At 40.3% G+C, this 17,455-nt stretch overlaps 1 protein-coding gene across 2 annotated transcripts in view; it reads left to right on the plus strand.

The window, feature by feature from the left end:
• The window catches only part of C11H16orf72 (chromosome 11 C16orf72 homolog), a 26,777-nt gene extending 10,271 nt beyond the window's left edge, over positions 1-16,506 (plus strand). The window contains exons 4-5 of one of the 2 annotated variants that reach the window (XM_044979626.1): positions 13,222-13,283; positions 15,981-16,506. In XM_044979626.1, the coding sequence (XP_044835561.1) occupies positions 13,222-13,283; positions 15,981-16,016 (98 nt within the window). In that variant the 3' untranslated portion in view covers positions 16,017-16,506. Of the gene's footprint in view, positions 1-13,221 lie in introns of both variants that reach the window. The other variant, XM_044979625.1, reaches the window with a different exon arrangement.
• Positions 16,507-17,455: the final 949 nt, after the last annotated feature.

Consider the following 17,455-nt stretch of genomic DNA (forward strand, 5'->3'; position numbering starts at 1 on the left):
ATTGGGAGCTGCTTCCGCTGTCCACCCAACCCCCATGTATCTGACCCTCCCTACACCCCATCAAGCTTTACCACCTGCACCCAAAACCCCTTCCATGTCATGCGCCCCCCACCCCACCCTACACACACACGGGATTCAGAGCTTCTTGCAGGCCAACTAGGGGAAGCTTCTGAGGTTGATCTGACCCAGCCGGGCTGCTCTGTGCAGAGGAGGGGGAATTCCATCTCTGTTATCTTACCCCCCCCACACCCTCCCCCTCAAAGCTGTGACTAATGTCCCTGGTGGGGCTGGATACCCCCAGTCATCCTCTCTTCCCACCCGACCCCAGGGTGACTTACCTCTCCCCTGGTTGCCCAAATAGACACTGCTGAGGAGGGGTGAGTGAGCACTGGTGCAACTTCTCTTTGCTTCCCCACAGAATCAATTTTTCTGCAGAAAAGCAAAGAGAATCTGCAGTGTGACACATTTCTGCATGCGCACAGCAGTGCAGAATTCCCCCAGGAGGAAATAATTTAGGAACTGTATGGAAAAAGTTCATCAAGTTCCTGTCTAGCTGCCCCCACTCTTCAATTGTACTATAATATCTAGAAATGTCCTTTCACTTCTTCACTTGGCATACAACTCTACAAGTCAAGCACCCACTGGATTAGTTCGTCCTGATACACATTTTCTCTCTCTTCCTCAGACAGTCTATTTCCCCCCCCCCCCCCCCAAAGCAGGGGGTTGGACTAGATGACCTCCTGAGGTCCCTTCCAATCCTGATATTCTGTGATTCTATCTTACACTATTCATCTGGTGACCAGGTTCATGTTTACCTATTCTTTTTAAAATGACTGCATTCCTCTACAGTTCCTTCTGTCTGAATACATTAGACAAAATTCAAGAATCTGTCACTTTCCATATCATTCCCCTTACCATTCTTTAGACCTGTGGTCCCCAACCTTTTTGTGGCCAGTAGCACATTCATGTTTTCAGAAGAGAGTGGCGGGTGCCAACAGTTTTTCAAGGCTTATTTTGTATTCGTACATTAAATAATACAAAACACATCATATTTAATACTACATAATATATGAATCCATAGAGAAACCGCGAGGACAGAAGACATCAGCGCCCGCAGCCCCAGAGTACTCTGTCCCCAGCAGGTGCGGGGCCCCAGCTTCTCTCCGCTGCTGGGCACTAGGCGGGCCCCGCACCTGCTGGGGCAGGGCCAGCTCTAGGTTTTTTGCTGCCCCAAGCAAAAAAAAATTTGGCTGCCCCCTACCCCAGCCCTGGGCTCTCCCCGACATGCACCCAAATGCACATGGAAGGCATAGGGACTAACCCTCAAACCTTGTACCCAGAAAGGGATGGGGATCTAGTAAAGAGGGTTCAGGCAGAGGAGCGAGTGTGGGGGTACTTGAGGGCTCTACACTGGCAGAGAAGCGGGGTGTGACGTACTCGTGGAGGAGGAGAAGGGGTATCGGGAGGGTTGCGGGAGAAGAGGTGCAGGAGAAGGAGGAGGTCTGGGAGGAGAGGGCTGGGGGAGGCTATAAGGGGGAGAGGTGCGGGTGAAGGGAGAGTACAAGGGGAAGGGGTTCGGCAAAGGAGCCATGGGGGGAGGTACAAGTGAAGAGGCTGCGAGCAGGATGGGGGGTGCAAGGGGTGAGAGGGGCAGGCGCTGACAGCTGCTTCCCCAGTCCCATGCAGGCAGAGCTGAGAGGATGGCCACTGACTCCCAGGTGCCAGAGCTGCGGGGTTCCCTCCGGCAGGGCAGTATCCCCCACTGCCCCCGCTCAGAGCTGGGCTCTGCCTCTTCCCACCCCTGGCGCTGTGGGGGCCCGGGGCAAGCAGTGTAGGGCTCAGGCGGGGGAGGTGCACGGCACGCTGGGTCTGGGGGCAGGAGGGAGCAGCTATCCTTGCTATGTGATACATCTATGAAGTTATCTCTGTGTTTAGAATCCGTTGAGAAGGAGAAGCTATGTTAACACAGGAATAGGGAAGTGTTCAAAGTGTTTGAGTAATTGCTATTTGAATCTGTTTAGTGCTTTCTTTTCTCAACTTCCAAAAAACATACATCCTGTAGCCATGGGTTAGTCTGAGAAAGTGAACAAGTCTACCCAAAATGTGTAGGGAAGAGAGAAGGTTCAGGTACCTTTGGAGACTCTCTCTCCAAAATTGCACTCTGTTCAACTTCACATGTATTGTAAAGACCTGATCTCCCTTCTCTCCCCAATTCTACTAACTTAATATGGGAGATATGACAGGGCTCTTAGATTTCTTAGCTGGCAGTCTTGTGGATTTTACCTGGAGGTTAGGCCTTTGCTGAGTAGGAAACAGTACCAAATCTCTGAAAGTGGAGCAGCTCTCACTTAGGGCTTGTTTTCACTACTGGGGTAAGTCAGCCTAAGTTACGCTACTCCAGCTACATGAATAACGTAGCTGGAGTCGACGTAGCTTAGGTCGACTTATCCCGCTATCTTCACTGTGCTGCATCGACAGGAGATGCTCTCCAGTCGATTTACTTTAGTCTTCTCTGGGAGCTGGAGTACGAGACTTGACTGGAGAGCGCTCTGATGTCTATTTAGCAGGTTTTCACTAGAACCACTAGATCAACACCTGCTGCATTAATTGCAGCAGTGTCGATCTCCCTGGTACTGAAGGACAAACCCCTAATCTTTAAACACTTAAGTCTTCCTTTGTTCTCCTTTCAATTCCTTTTGCTCTCCTCCATGTGGCTCCTGGTCTCCTTGTGTGCCCCCTCATCCCCAGCCACACACTTCCACGTTCCTTTCTCAATCTAGAACCAGTGGTATGGTGGTGGGAACTATACAAAACCCTAATATAAATAGTGACTGATTCCTCTGGTAGCAGTTCCTAGTAGGGGCAGCTAGACTGGCTCTTTATTTCTGGCTGCTTCTGCAAGCATCCATGTGCTCTGTAATGAAGACCCTGAAAAAATAGAAGCAGCTGGAGGGGAGTACCCAGCAGCTTGTGACCTACCAGTGCATGCTCCCTAGACCAGTTTTAGAACCATTTAATTAATCACAACTCCCTCAACATAATGTACCTCTCTTAAAGGAGTTTAATGCATGATCACTGTTCCCCCCCCCTCCCCCCCAAAATGAGTAGGAATGGCATGCTTGCTGTGCTGTCTTACCCTGTGCCACAGGATCTCTGTTGCAGCTCTGCTTTTTTCTGATTTATTAGAATAGTAAAGTAGCACCCTGGGCTATGAGGGATCTGCACGTGACACTGGAGCTTTCTGATGAGTAACACTATGTCTGAAATAATTCATTTTCAAGCCACTTCATTTGTAATGCTGCTCTGATTGGTAAATGCATGGTCAGTGTGTACTGTATTCCAAAGTTTTAGCAGTCTCTGCTACTCCATTCTGAACGTACTTCATCAAAAGGGCAGTAACTCTGGGTCTGTCAATGATTGGGATTCTTTCACCTCTATTCTTCTGGAACAAGTGCCGTGACCCTCAGAGTGATGGGAGTGAAGGATGTAGGGAAATACTGATAAAGTGGATTAAATTCATGGATATCACTCCTCCAAAAACTTGCTGACAATGATTTAATTGCTTTAGCCCTAATACTACCATAGCAAAAAGAACCTGGTTACTTGATGATTTAACCTAGTCACCACGTCATCCCCAACCACATTCTCTTCACCATTTGAAAAGGTCACTCTGGCTTCATTCTCTAGTATATAAGAAAGATACGTAACTTTCCCTGCTAGAGATGCCAGCCTTCCATCACCCTTTTACTTTTGTATTTTGAGAGGGAGTAGTTTACCACACAATATCAGTAGCAAATAGTGCTTGCTAAAGGAATATGCAGGTGTGTGGGTTCAAAGAGAAGAGCAGAGCTTATGTTCTTATGACTACAGCACACATTAAATCGACCATACTGGGTCAGACCAAAGGTATCCTGTCTTCCAACAGTGGCCACGTGCCAGGTGTCGCAGAGGGAATGAACAGAACAGGTAATCATCAAGTGGTCCATCCCCCGTCACTCATTCCCAGCTTCTGGCAAACAGAGGCTAGGGACACCATACCTGCCCAGCCTGGCTAATAGCCATTGATGGACCTATCCTCCATGAACTTATCTAATTCGTTTTTGAACCCTGTTACCGTCTTGGCCTTCACAACATCCTCTGGCAAGTAGTTCCATAGGTTGACTGTATGTTGTGTGAAGAAATATTTCCTTTTGTTTGTTTTTAAACCTGCCACCTATTAATTTCATTTGGTGACCCTTAGTTCTTGTATTACGTAATATGTATTATTTACTTTCTCCACACCAGTCATGATTGTATAGACTAACGTTGGTACTGGGCAAATTAGTCAAAACAATAGTTAAGAATAAAATTGTCAGACACATAGGAAAAACATAAACTGTTGAGCAATAGTCAGTGTGGTTTCTGGAAAGGGAAATAATGTTTTACTAATCTATTAGAGTTCTTCGAAGGGGTCAACAAACATGTGGACAAGGGGGATCCGGTGGACATAGTGTACTTAGATTTCCAGAAAGCCTTTGACCAGGTCCCTCACCAAAGGCACTTACATAAATTAAGCTGTCATGGGTTAAAAGGACAGGTCCTTTCATGGATTGAGAACTGGTTAAAAGACAGGGAACAAAGGGTAGGAATTAATGGTAAATTCTCAGATTGGAGAGGGGTAACTAGTGGTGTTCCCCAAGGGTCAGTCCTTGGGCCAATCCTATTCAACTTATTCATAAATGATCTGGAGAAAGGGGTAAACAGTGAGGTGGCAAAGTTTGCAGATGATACTAAACTGCTTAAGATAGTTAAGACCAAAGCAGACTATGAAGAACTTCAAAAAGATCTCACAAAACTAAGTGATTGGGCAACAAAATGGCAAATGAAATTTAATGTGGGTAAATGTAAAATAATGCACATTGGGGGGGAAAAAAAATAACCCCAACTATACATACAATATGATGGGGGGGCTAATTTAGCAACAATGAGTCAGGAAAAAGATCTTGGAGTCATCGTGGATAGTTCTCTGAAGATGTCCACGCAGTGCGCGGAGGCGGTCAAAAAAGCGAACAGGATGGGGATAGAGAATAAGACTGAGAATATATTATTGCCCTTTATATAAATCAGTGGTACGCCCACATCTTGAATACTGCGTACAGATGTGGTCTCATCTCAAAAAAGATATACTGGCACTAGAAAAGGTTCAGAAAAAGGCAGCCAAAATGATTAGGGGTTTGGAGAAGGTCCCATATGAGGAAAGATTAACGAGTCTAGGACTCTTCAGCTTGGAAAAGAGGAGACTAAGGGTGGATATGATAGAGGTATATAAAATCATGAGTGATATGGAGAAAGTGGTTAAAGAAAAGTTATTTACTTATTCCCATAATACAAGAACTAGGGGTCACCAAATGAAATTAATAGGCAGCAGGTTTAAAACAAATAAAAGGAAGTTCTTCTTCATGCAGCGCACAGTCAACTTGTGGAACTCCTTACCTGAGGAGGTTGTGAAGACTAGGACTATAACAGCGTTTAAAAGAGAACCACCATGAATTTATCCAGTTAAGTCCATAAATGGCTGTTAGCCAGGATGGGTAAGGAATGGTGTCCCTAGCCTCTGTTTGTCAGAGGATGGAGATGGATGGCAGGAAAGAGATCACTTGATCATTGCTTGTTAGGTTCACTCCCTCTGGGGCACCTGGTATTGGCCACTGTCGGTAGACAGGATACTGGGCTAGATGGACCTTTGGTCTGACCCGGTAAGGCCGTTCTTATGTCATATCCCCCTTTAATCTCTTTTCCAAGCTGAAAAGTCCCAGTCTTATTCATCTCTTCTCATATGGCAGCCATTCCATAATCCTAATATTTTTTGTTTCCCTTTTCTGAACCTTTTCAAATTTCAGTATATCTTTTTTGACATGGGGTGACCACATCGGCATGCAATATTCAAGATGTGGGTGTAGCTTGGATATATAGAAAGGCAATATGGTGTGTGTTTGTTTGTTGTCTTATCTATCCCTTTCTTAATGATTCCCAATATTTTGTTTGGTTTTTTGACTGCCGCTGCACATGAGTGGATGTTTTCAGAGAACTATCCAAGATATTGCCAAGATCTTTCTTGAGAGGTAACAGCTAATTTAGACCCCATCATTTTATATGTATGGTTGGGATTATGTTTTCCAATGTGCATTACTTTGCATTTATCAACATCGAATTTCATGTGTCATTTTGTTGCCCAGTCACACAGTTTTGTAGCTCTTTCCAGATGCTTTTGTAGCTCTTTGCAGTCTGCTTGGGACTTCAACAGTCTTGAGTAGTTTTGCCACCTTACTGTTTACCCCTTTTCCCAGATCACTTATGAATATGTTGAACAGGATTGGTCTCAGTACAGACCCTTGAGGAACATCACCATTTACCTCTGTCCATTCTAAAAACTGATCATTTATTCCTACCCTTTGTTTCCTATCTTCTAACCAGTTACCAGTCCATGAGAGCACCTTCCTCTTGTCACATGACAGGTTAATTTGCTAAAGAGCCTTTGGTGAGGGACCTTGTCAAAGGCTTTTGGAAAATCTAAGTACACTATATCCACTGGATCCCCCTTGTCTACATACTTGTTGACACCCTCAAAGAATTCTAGTAGATTGGTGGGGCATGATTTCCCTTTACAAAAAAATGTTGACTCTTCAACAAATTATGATCCATTTATGTGTCTGACAGTTTTGTTCTTTACTGTAGTTTCAGTCAGTTTGCCCGGTACTGAATAAGATGTGTGGAGTAGAGAGTATTTACTATTGGTATGTCACTTCTGTATTAACATAGGTTGCTATAACTTTATAGAGAATGAAACTTTATTTTTGCAGTTGGTGTCATGGAGAGCATTGTGGAGAGTGGCAATAAATAGGTGGCTATATGTAGCAATAGACATTTAATAAATCCTGTTTTTCCACAGTACACTTCAGATGATGATTCCTTGTGTCTCCACTTAATTTTTTTTTAAAATGGACATTTAATTTCAACAAACCAAAATTTCTCTGGAACTTGGATAAATTATCCAGAAGACTTCAGTAATTGCTACTTAAACTACATCCTCTTCCTATTTTGCTGATTTATTATTTCCCTTCAACTACAGTGGTTCTCACACTGGTCCAGAGACTTTACTGGTTGTCATCTGCATTCGAGATACAAGTTAATTTTTCCTAGTGGACCACTTCTACTTCCAAAATGAATCTTTCTTGGGAACGTCATGAAAGATGGGAAACCATTATTCTACTGCATGGCACTGAGTTCCTTCATGAAACATGTCCTCTCTAGTTAACCATTCCAGGCTCTTGTTTAGTTTGCTAATGTGTACGGTTTTAATGTTTGTACCTGAAATTATTTTTAACAGCCATCAAATTTTAATGTACTGCAACTTCCGCTAATATTTTTAGATGGTTTTTCATGCTTAAGATATGCATCTTTAATATTAGACTCTAAAAAAGCTCTTGACTTACTTGCACTTGAAATACTAGTGTTGCTTTCTTGTCTTTACTGGAAGACTTTGGCAACAGTTGGCAAATCTGAATAGTGATGTCATGCGTTGTAACTTAACCCTGGAACTCTTCCTCTTTCTTTCACCCCTAAATTGAGGGGAAGGGTATGCTGAATTTCAGTTTAAAGTATCAGAGGGGTAGCCGTGTTAGTCTGGATCTGTAAAAGAAGCAAAGAGTCCTGTGGCACCTATCAGTCTAAAGTGATACAGCTGCTGCTACTCAATCTCAAGCCTTTCAGTAAAGAGAAGGAAGTCCCAGCTTAATATTTCAAATGTAAAAGCAAGCAGAAGTTTTCAAAAATGCAGTCTTGATGCAGCATAAAGAAGCAATGAAGATGAACACATTTTCTTGCTTTACATTTTTCTTAGTTTCTCTATTGTGTGCACTACAATTGTTTATATAATCATGCTGCATATGCACCAATACTTAAAATGCAGTTCTTGTGCTGAATAGTGATTGGCCAGCACTGATCATGTAATGAAAGGTCCCCTCCAATGTAACACACTGCTTGTATAAAGGTTGTGTGAATGTCCTACCTTGTGTGGCTGAAATATCAGTTACCTGCACAGACACTAAAAAAGTTGTTAGCTTATTCCTTACTCTAGAACTTGAAATAGTGAAATGTCTTATACTCCTTACTAATAATGTTCTCTCCTTCTCACTACTGCTATCTAGTATCTGTTCCTGTTAATCTAATCACTTAAGCCATTTAGTTGCTTGGGTAGTGTTGTTGTAGGAGCACACTGAAAACTAGAGCCTGATACAGTGCACAGTAAGGAAGATATAACTTAAGTTTATTGGAATGATTTCTTCACACAAGGATTGTCTTATCTGAACTGTGGGTCATTGCTCTACAACAGTTTTTTAATTTGTGGACCCATAAAAATATTTTGAATAGAGGTGCAGATCCTCTTGGAAATCTTGGATATAGTCTACGGACCCCAGGTTGAAAACTATTGTTCTGTGGTAAGCTTTCGCAGACCCCTTAGACGTAGTCTGCGGACCCACATTTGAAAACCACTGCCCTACAATGTCTTGTTTCTTGTTGAGTTTAAAGTATCGTTCTGTTAATAAAACTGACATCCTCCTTCAAACATCCAGCTGCTATGTAACTTACTCTACAATGCATCTGTTTAAACCTTCTATATTTGAATTTGGTAACATAGCTTTAAATTGTGGTACAACAGTCACCAGAGCAGTAGTTTATAAGAGAACAATGAGCAGTGTTTACCCTGAGTAAAAGGATTAAATTGTGTGTAATGCTAGTCTCTGTTAACTGAGAAAAAATTAGTAATGAGTGCTCTATTAAAGCTGTCTTAAAATCTCATTATTGCAAAATACACTACAGTTTGCATATTTGATATGAAGTAGTGCAAGTTAAAGTACAGTTAATAAAGTACATCTTGTGATACGTTATCATTGCTCTCCAGTGTTCTCTTTCTATTTGTAGAAGTTAATAATTCAAAATGGGTTCCCTGGTCCTTGTGAATTAGCAGGCCTGTTTGTAATCTCATTTTAATACCTTTCTATATGTGTCCTGGTTATTGCACGGGCATTTAAATGTACCATGATGCAAATTTATCTAAATTTCTTGAAAGTAAGGTGAATGTTCAATATCGCTTCAGGCACTACTGTAACCCTTCACAATCTTTATTTTTCTTCAGGCATAGCAAGTGCACACTTTAATTCTGGGTTAGGTGTCTGTCTTCAAAAATCAAAACACTTTTATCCCAGTGTTAATTGTCACTTGGACAGACTTCTTTCAAAAAGGTAGCACTTGACAGTGGTATCTGAAATTAAACCTCAGTCTCGTCCTTACAGAAATACCAAGTTAAAAGAAGCTTCAATTCTGGACTTTCAGCTCACTAACCTAGATCTGTATGGTCAACTTACAATCTATTTTAGGTATTATATCTGCCTAGGTTCTTTGGGAATTTGACTTTAAAAAAAAAATAGTCTGCCTAGTGTTGCTGCAAGCAGCCCATACAAACTACCTGGAAATCTGACAAATACATTTAAAATAAACTTAAATTTAGCTGAATTTGAAACATTTGATCTTTTTCAGGAACCTTCGGGTACTCCTATACCAGAGACAATACTACTAAATTTTCCATTCATCATTTTGTATTTTAGCTTGTAAATCTTACAATTCTTAACCAACGTGGTGCAAATTAAGAACTTCACAAGAAACTTGCTCTGATACTTATCAGTCATACAATCAGTATTGTGACTATTTAACCAACATAACTAATAGTGCAGCTCTCTATACTCCTGGGGGAATTCTGCGCAATGCAGAATTTTGCGGAAATTAACATTGTGTGTGAAGAATTTCCTTTCTCCCGCAGAAATGGGCAGCAGTGCTGACCGCCACTAGGGTCCGCTCGACCCAGCAGAGCCCAGCTCTCACATAGAAGATGTTGTTGAGGGGAGTGAAGGGAGCTAGAGGGTTCTTGGCAGCTGCAGTTCCCAGCATGCCCTGAGGGAAAGAGAGTGGGTGCAGGAAACTCCACACAAGCATGGGAAAAAGCATTAGGGTGTTTCTCCTTCTGGATCCCTGGGGTCGGGGGGTGGAGTGGGGTGGGGGGGAGGGGTGAAGGAGGCAGGTGTCTGGATGGGGGGGGCACAGCTGGGCTCTGGGAGGGAGTGCAGGTATCTGGGCAAGGGGAGGCCCCCACGGCTGGTCTCTGGGAGGGGAGAGGCATGGGTATCTGGGCAAGGGGGCCCCCCTCATGGCTGAGCTCGGGGGGGGAAGGGGAGTGGGTATCTGGGCCCTGGAGGGGAGTGGGGGAGGCTATCTGGGCCAGGGCTCTGGGGGGAGAGGACGTTCGGGAGCCAAGGGATGTGGAGGCATGGCTAGGCTCTGGGAGGGAGGGGTTGTAGGTATGTGGCCCCCCCAGCTGGGCTTTGGTGGGGGGAAGGTAGCAGAGAAACAGGAACTGGGTTGTCATAGGGGTTTCTTGAACGTTCTGCTCCTGGGGAATTTTTGTGTCTGTATTGTTACAGACATACTTGCTGACAGATATTTTGAAATAAATTACCAAAATAATTGAAACTGGTATGATTATGTTGTGTTATTTTGAGAAATGTGCAGAATTTTAAAATATTGTGTGCAGAATTTTTAATTTTTTGGCGCAGAATGCCATGAGTGGCTCTCTAGTAATCTGCAAAAATTGCAAATTTATGGCAGCATGCAAGTTGTAAATTCATAAGTAGGAAAAGCATCACTATCACACTTGTTGCCCTGCACTCCTTGTTAGTAATACTATGTGATTCTCAAAAAAGATTTGTTGTGTAACTTTGGCTGTAGTCATAGGAATATTAAAACAAATCTTATTTTTGTGTTAAATATATCTTCAAAATCTAAAGACATCTCTTGCTTTTGCAAAATAGCTGTTCCAGTGACTTTGTGAATTGAAGCATTATTTAATAGTTATATTTTGGTAGTGCCCAGAGGACCACTATTGGGATGTCTTGGATTTTTATCTTGCGTTAAAAATGTGTTTGGGAAAAGCACTTACTAGTGCTCTTAAACAAACACAAGCTTCCACTAAGAATATGTCAGAATTGTTAACCTGTTCTTACAACCTGCTCTGTGAGGAGCCCCATTGACTTCATTGCTGGTTTGTGGTCAGGGCTCAGCTTGCAGTATTTAAGCCCTTGTTCAGCATTAACATACAAGAGGTCAGTTATGCTGTTAGTATGTTTCTCCTCTCACCACCACACTCCACCTTTTGTATGCAGTCTCCCTATCTCTGTCCTCTCAAAAGGGGTTTCTGGCAACTAGAAATCGACTCCAAAGTGCTGACTTGTTCTTTTCCTTTCTGATGTATCACCTTATTTTAATGTTGCTTTTACTGATGGTTCACTATTTTGTTATGGGGAAAAGCAGGTACTGTGATGCTGGCACGTAATCTAGCAATTTAGTTTTTAACTCTAAATGCACTTCACTCTAGCTTTCAGTAGCATGAATATCCATGGAGTCTCTGTCCATGAGTCTCTCTGCACTTAGAGTACTTCATTTGCTGTTTGTCCTGTTTTTTCCTTTTTAATGAGAACTTTTGTTAAGCTGATGGTCTTGCAATATAGGCCTGTGAAAACAACCCCTGTAGGAAACTTAAATAAGAATGAACTTTTAAAGCTTGTCTAAAGTTCATTTAAAAAAAATTAATGAACCGTACACACTTGAATCTTAATTTATTCAACAAAATTTAAGTTTATTTTAAATGTATTTGTCAGATTTCCAGGTAGTTTGTGTGGGCTGCTTGCAGCAACACTAGGCAGACTTTTTTTTTTTTTTAAGTCAAATTCCCAGAGAACCTAGGCAGATATAATACCTCAAATAGATGTAAGTTGACCATACAGATCTAGGTTATATATTCAAGATCCTATACTGAACTCTTTGTAACGCGTGGACGTGACTTTCAATAGTTGCTTCTTTACTCTTCCTCTTGCTAGAAGTGATGTGTGTTGACAATCTGGTTCTGCTGGCTGCTTTCCTTTCTGGTTGCATTGTTTTGTTCTCTTCCAGTAAACCTGAGTAAGCTCTTCTACGTGATATTGATTGTATTTTGTTCTCTAGTTCACAGCTTCCATTTGATTAGCAATCAGTATAGTGAATGTACTCCTCTCCAGGTGCTCTTGAAATAAAGTGTCATGAATCTGAGCACTTACTTATCTTAACTTGAAATTATCAGGACAATGAGTTTGTAGGGAAAGAATTGGTAGATTCATATGTTCTGTGGAAACACACAAGTATATAAGGGCTGATCATGCATTAGAACACTCTGCTTTTGCCGAATTCTTACACTGCAGTAATATGTCCTAGTGTGCTTATGTAACAGAGAATGTTGTTGAATATTGCTGTAATTATCAGGAACAGTCACAAATATTTCAACAGTAAAATAGTGTTAATTCAGATACTGAAAATGGAAAAGTTCTAGTGATTACAATCTAGAAATGGTTCACAAATCTCATATCCAAAATGCTGTGTCAGGTACCTTGCCATCTATAAAATGTTTGTATAGCTTTATTCAGACATCTCAACCAAGTTAAGGGCTTGTTTAAACAACTTTAGTGGTATCTTCTGGCATTTCTGAGACTAAGCAACTTTAAAGTAAAAACTTTACTATTTTTGAAACCTTGTTCAGTTTAGTTGCTGTATAAATGCTGTCTTATTTGTCATATCAACACAATTCCTACCAAATGAAAATGTAGCTTTGTTTCGGACTCGTACTAATAATTCTGGGAGTTAGAGGAAATCAGATCAAAATCAGATGCCCTAGAAACTCACTACTAGGGCAGTTAAAGTACTTACATAGTAAGAAGAGTTCATTTTTAAATTGATTACTGCTTAAATTGAAAGCACACATTTCAGGATAGGTTGTCTATACACTCAGAAATCTGGATTTGGGTGAAGCAGGTTTTTTTCCTCGCTAGTAATTGATGCATATCACGAGATTGTAAACAGCTAATTTCATGTGCATTGTATAGGAAGCAACTTTAGTAACTCTACATGCTGAGAAGGGGCTGACTTTCAGTGCCTACACAGGCATATATACATGCAAGTGGTAATGGAATGTTATCTGACCTATGACTTTTCTAGCATATTACAGAAACTTCAGTGTAGTTCCTTATAATGCGCAGGAAACTAGCTCATCTTCTGTCTTGCTTTATTGCCTTTTTAAAATATTTTCTTTCTTTTTTTTTCTAGGTCTTAGTGGTGCAATGGCTAGTATAAGCGTTCGTTCAAGTACCCCAGGCTCTCCCACTCACGTAAGCAGTGGTTCCAATGCTAGTCGTAGGAGAAATGGACTCCATGATGTTGATTTGAACACTTTCATATCAGAAGAAATGGCACTCCACTTGGACAATGGTGGAACTAGAAAGCGTACCTCAGCCCAGTGTGGCGATGTCATTACAGACTCACCAACTCATAAACGCAACCGAATGATCTAAACTGCAAAAATTTCAAACCCACCATGCTGCTTGAAAGCCACTTGATCCTCAGAGTACTATTGAAAAGGAAACATGAGGCCATCTTCCCATATTCACTGTTTAAAACAAGTGAATTCAATAATTGCCATAAGGAAGTTTTAGGTATTACAGTAGATGCCTCTTGTAACTACGGCTTTCTTAAACTATATTCTTAGCAGAGGACATCAGATATTGTGTAGTAGTTAGCAAGATCATCATAGGCGAACATGTATCCGTTCCAAGGCTAAAAGTGACCTTACTTGTATTCTTAAAGGGAAAGGAAATATCAGATGTTTTATTTGGTTATAGAATGCTTTTGTCCTTATTTCCTGCTGTGTTGAGTATTTGCTTCAACAGTATTGCCAGTTTGACTGAAATCGTCTAAAATATGACTTGGCATCTTTGTCAAATCTGCAGGCTTCCATTTTCGCAGCACTGTATAAGGCACCTAGTTTCTATATAGTAACAGTGTGCAAGTTATAAATATTGGACTGTGCCCTTTTTAGTTTTAAAAGCAGTTGATAATTCTGGTGATTGTGTGATAATGTAAAGAGGTGCTATGATGGTCATGCAATTAATACTTAATATTGACTCAATACAAGGATCTTTATTGGATTCACTTTGTGTGTTTTAGTGCTCTGAAGTAGCAACATTAAACTTTTCCCCCAATTAACGTCATAGGGTTTTACATTTTCAGTTTAAGAACATATATGTACTTACTGGTATTATCCTTGTAAACATAAACAGTGCAAACTGCACCAGTGCTGACCTAAATTTAGAGAAAAATGTCCTGTAACTGGAGAATAGGCTTTTTTGTTCAGTATTAGTGAAGGGTAGGTATTGTGTACAACCGAATGCCATTTTACATTTTGTGTGAAGTAATTGCCCATGTTGGGGAGGGGTGGGAGGTGAGGGAATGGGGAACAGTTGGAAAAGGGTTGTGTTCTGTCTGCTGACGAGCAAGATTTCTGGTCACATATGGAAACTGCTTGGAGTGACTAGCTTGTGTGTGACATCATCATCTTTAGGATGAAGTGACGTGCAGGTTTTGCCAAGTGCTAAGACAATAACTTAACTTCTAGTTTTAATTCTGAAGAAAAGATCTTTCTTTTCAGTAAATGTAAAATAACATTGGATGGCTTTCAAAGATAAAACCTGCTTTCTTACAATGTCTTTAACTGAATGTCCTGATGAATATGTAAAGTTGAAAACTGGCTACACAGTTTAAATTTAAATCCAAAAAGTCAGGTGTGGATCAAAGATGCTCACTCTGCAAATCAGTACTGTTAAGTGCAGACACTTCAAAAACTCTTTACTTAAAGGAGAACAATTTCTAAGTTAAAACAGTTTTTTGTTTTTGTTTTTACATTTAGAAATATCTGATCTTGATTTCTTCTTTTTGGCAAAGAACTTTCGTTCAAAAGCTTCTGCTTATGAGGAGGGCTAAAATAGGGAGGGGTAAGGAGATGAAGAGCTGCTGACTTGAGGGGGAGGAGGGAATGTTTGAACTGGAGGCCCCATCCACACTGTAATAGAAAACAGGCATTCTTTAAGCTTGCCTTACATTCACTTGCAGCTAAACAGAGATCTAACACATGGATGGGGCCAAGCTATGCTAGAACCACCATACTGAAAATTCTATTCTAGTTTTCTGCCTAAGTTAGATCATGATTTTGAACTCTGTTCTAATATATCTTGGCCACAAGTGAGTGTATGCTTAAGCAATTTAAGGTAAGTTTACATTCTACTAGCCAGCCTCTGATTCAACATTCTCCTGCCTGGTCAGCTGGGGCAGGGTTACAGCTGTTTCAATTTCTTATAATAAAAAGTCCTCTAGCATAGAAGTTCTCCATCAAAGGCAGGGCAAAGTCCGGGATACATCATGTATTTTTCAAAAATTTTGGAGGCCATCTTTATATATTCTAAGAGGAATGATTTTGTTTTTAATTTGTATATAAATCAACAGGTTCAGGAGTTTTTCAACAGTTCCATAGTACTGTGCTAAAAGTTTGCAGTTCATGGAACCATTTAAGAATCTTAAAAAATAAAAAAATAAAAAAACAAAAAAATCTGTTTGCAGTCTAACGGCAAACCATGTAAAAAAGCTGCCAGTGTATGTACAATTAAGTTACTACTGTTGACCTAAAGCCATAGGGCTTTGTGTGATATTTATAATTCTTTTATAAAGTATAGAACTAATTTCAATTCTATGAGACTTTGCATTTTAAACCAAGATTGACTTGTAAAATGGGATTGTAAGACAGTAGAAAAGGTGTTAAAGCAACTTTAATTCTGCAAAATGACCTACTTGTAGGATATAAGCAGAGGTATTTCTTACCCATGAAATAGAAACAGCAGGTGGGTGTCATGATCAGCCTTGAATAGACAAATGTGCCACTCAATGATGAAAACATTCTGAAGCCCCCTTCCACTTATTAGTTGAACTAATTCATAATTGTGCAATTAAACCAATTTAGGATATCTTTGTTTCCTTAGATCTTTGATGCTGAACATTGGGATTTCTTGATGTGAGACAGTTACTACATGTAGTAGTACTAATGTTGGAGCTCCACACATACTCTGGAAAGTACTGGGTTAAATGTGACTTACGCTTAAATCTATCCAAATATGACTACACATGGAGCCTGATCTGTTTTAATTTTTTTTCCCAAGTGGAATAATAAATGCCTCTGTTTAAGTTAATGCTTTGAAGCTTTGCATTCAATTTAGTACCATTTAAACTAAATTCGTCAAGCTTTTTTGATTTGTGCCATTTTTTTGGTAAGAGAAAGCAGGCTTTAATATCTAACTGGTTGCATTAATATTTTTTTGCTTGTAACTTAAATATTTGACTTATTTTTACCATCTTCCATTGGTATTTCATTTAGCCCCAAATGTTACTTGTTCTTTAAGTGTTAACCCCACCCAAAAATGACCTAAAATGCATGTATTCACCTGATAAACAGAAGGAGCGCAGATTGTTTCTTTAAAAAAAATAAAAAATAAACATTCAATTCCAGTACCCATGGTTTTGAAGACTTTATTTCTTGTGCCAGTGTAGGAAACTCAAATTGTGGAATATTGCTTTCAGGCACTCTATCTGAGCAAGAAGCAAGTTTATCTCTTTTGTACAGTAAACATTCAATGCAGACCTGTTTTTGTTTGGGGGGGAAATGGATGCTTTATAGTTTGCTTTCCTCTGACTCTACTTAACTCATACAATTGACCTGTCTCCTCTCCATGTAAACAAAACTTAACGTGACTATGTGTGGAGCAAATTACATACAGGACATCCTGCACAGAGGCTACTGGGCTTGGCTTACATTTTACTAAAATAAAATTAAATGTTAAATTTAGGGCTATATTAAAATAAAATAATGCAAAAACGTTTTTTCTTTTTGGCTGCAACTGAAGTCCTGCATTTATACTTTTACTCTGAAATGTGGTTTATCTATCTGGAGTAATAAACACTTTAAGTCATAATAAACCTAATAAATAAAAATAAATGCAACTAGTTGGACATTTTGTAGTTTGTTTGTTAGCTTCTTGAGTAGTCCATCAGTAAGCTCAGAATGGAACAAGGCAAATCTGAAGGCATTAAGTCTTGACTACTTTCTTTAGGGTATGCAAACCTGCAGATTCTTTTTAAAGTGTAACTTAATGGTGGTATCTGTTCTTCCTAGTATAGTTAGGGGCCTGTTTCCATTCTGTCTTTCCGGGTATGAGTTTTATAACCAATCTATAGAGTTTTCTGTGGGCTATAATATAGTGCTTACAACATGCCGGTTTGGGAGTTTTACATACTCAAAATTGAGGGCAGCGATGTTGGTTTGTGACAAAGCTTATCTACCAATAGTACTTATATTCTGTAGTAATAAGCACATTAGAATTATAGCCTTTTTTATAATAGGGCAATTCTAAGCGACTTAAATGGTTAAACTTCTTAATTCATATGTTGCTTACAGAACGGT

This window comes from Mauremys mutica, chromosome 11 (genome assembly GCF_020497125.1).
Source record: "Mauremys mutica isolate MM-2020 ecotype Southern chromosome 11, ASM2049712v1, whole genome shotgun sequence".
NCBI classification, from domain to species: Eukaryota; Metazoa; Chordata; order Testudines; family Geoemydidae; genus Mauremys; species Mauremys mutica.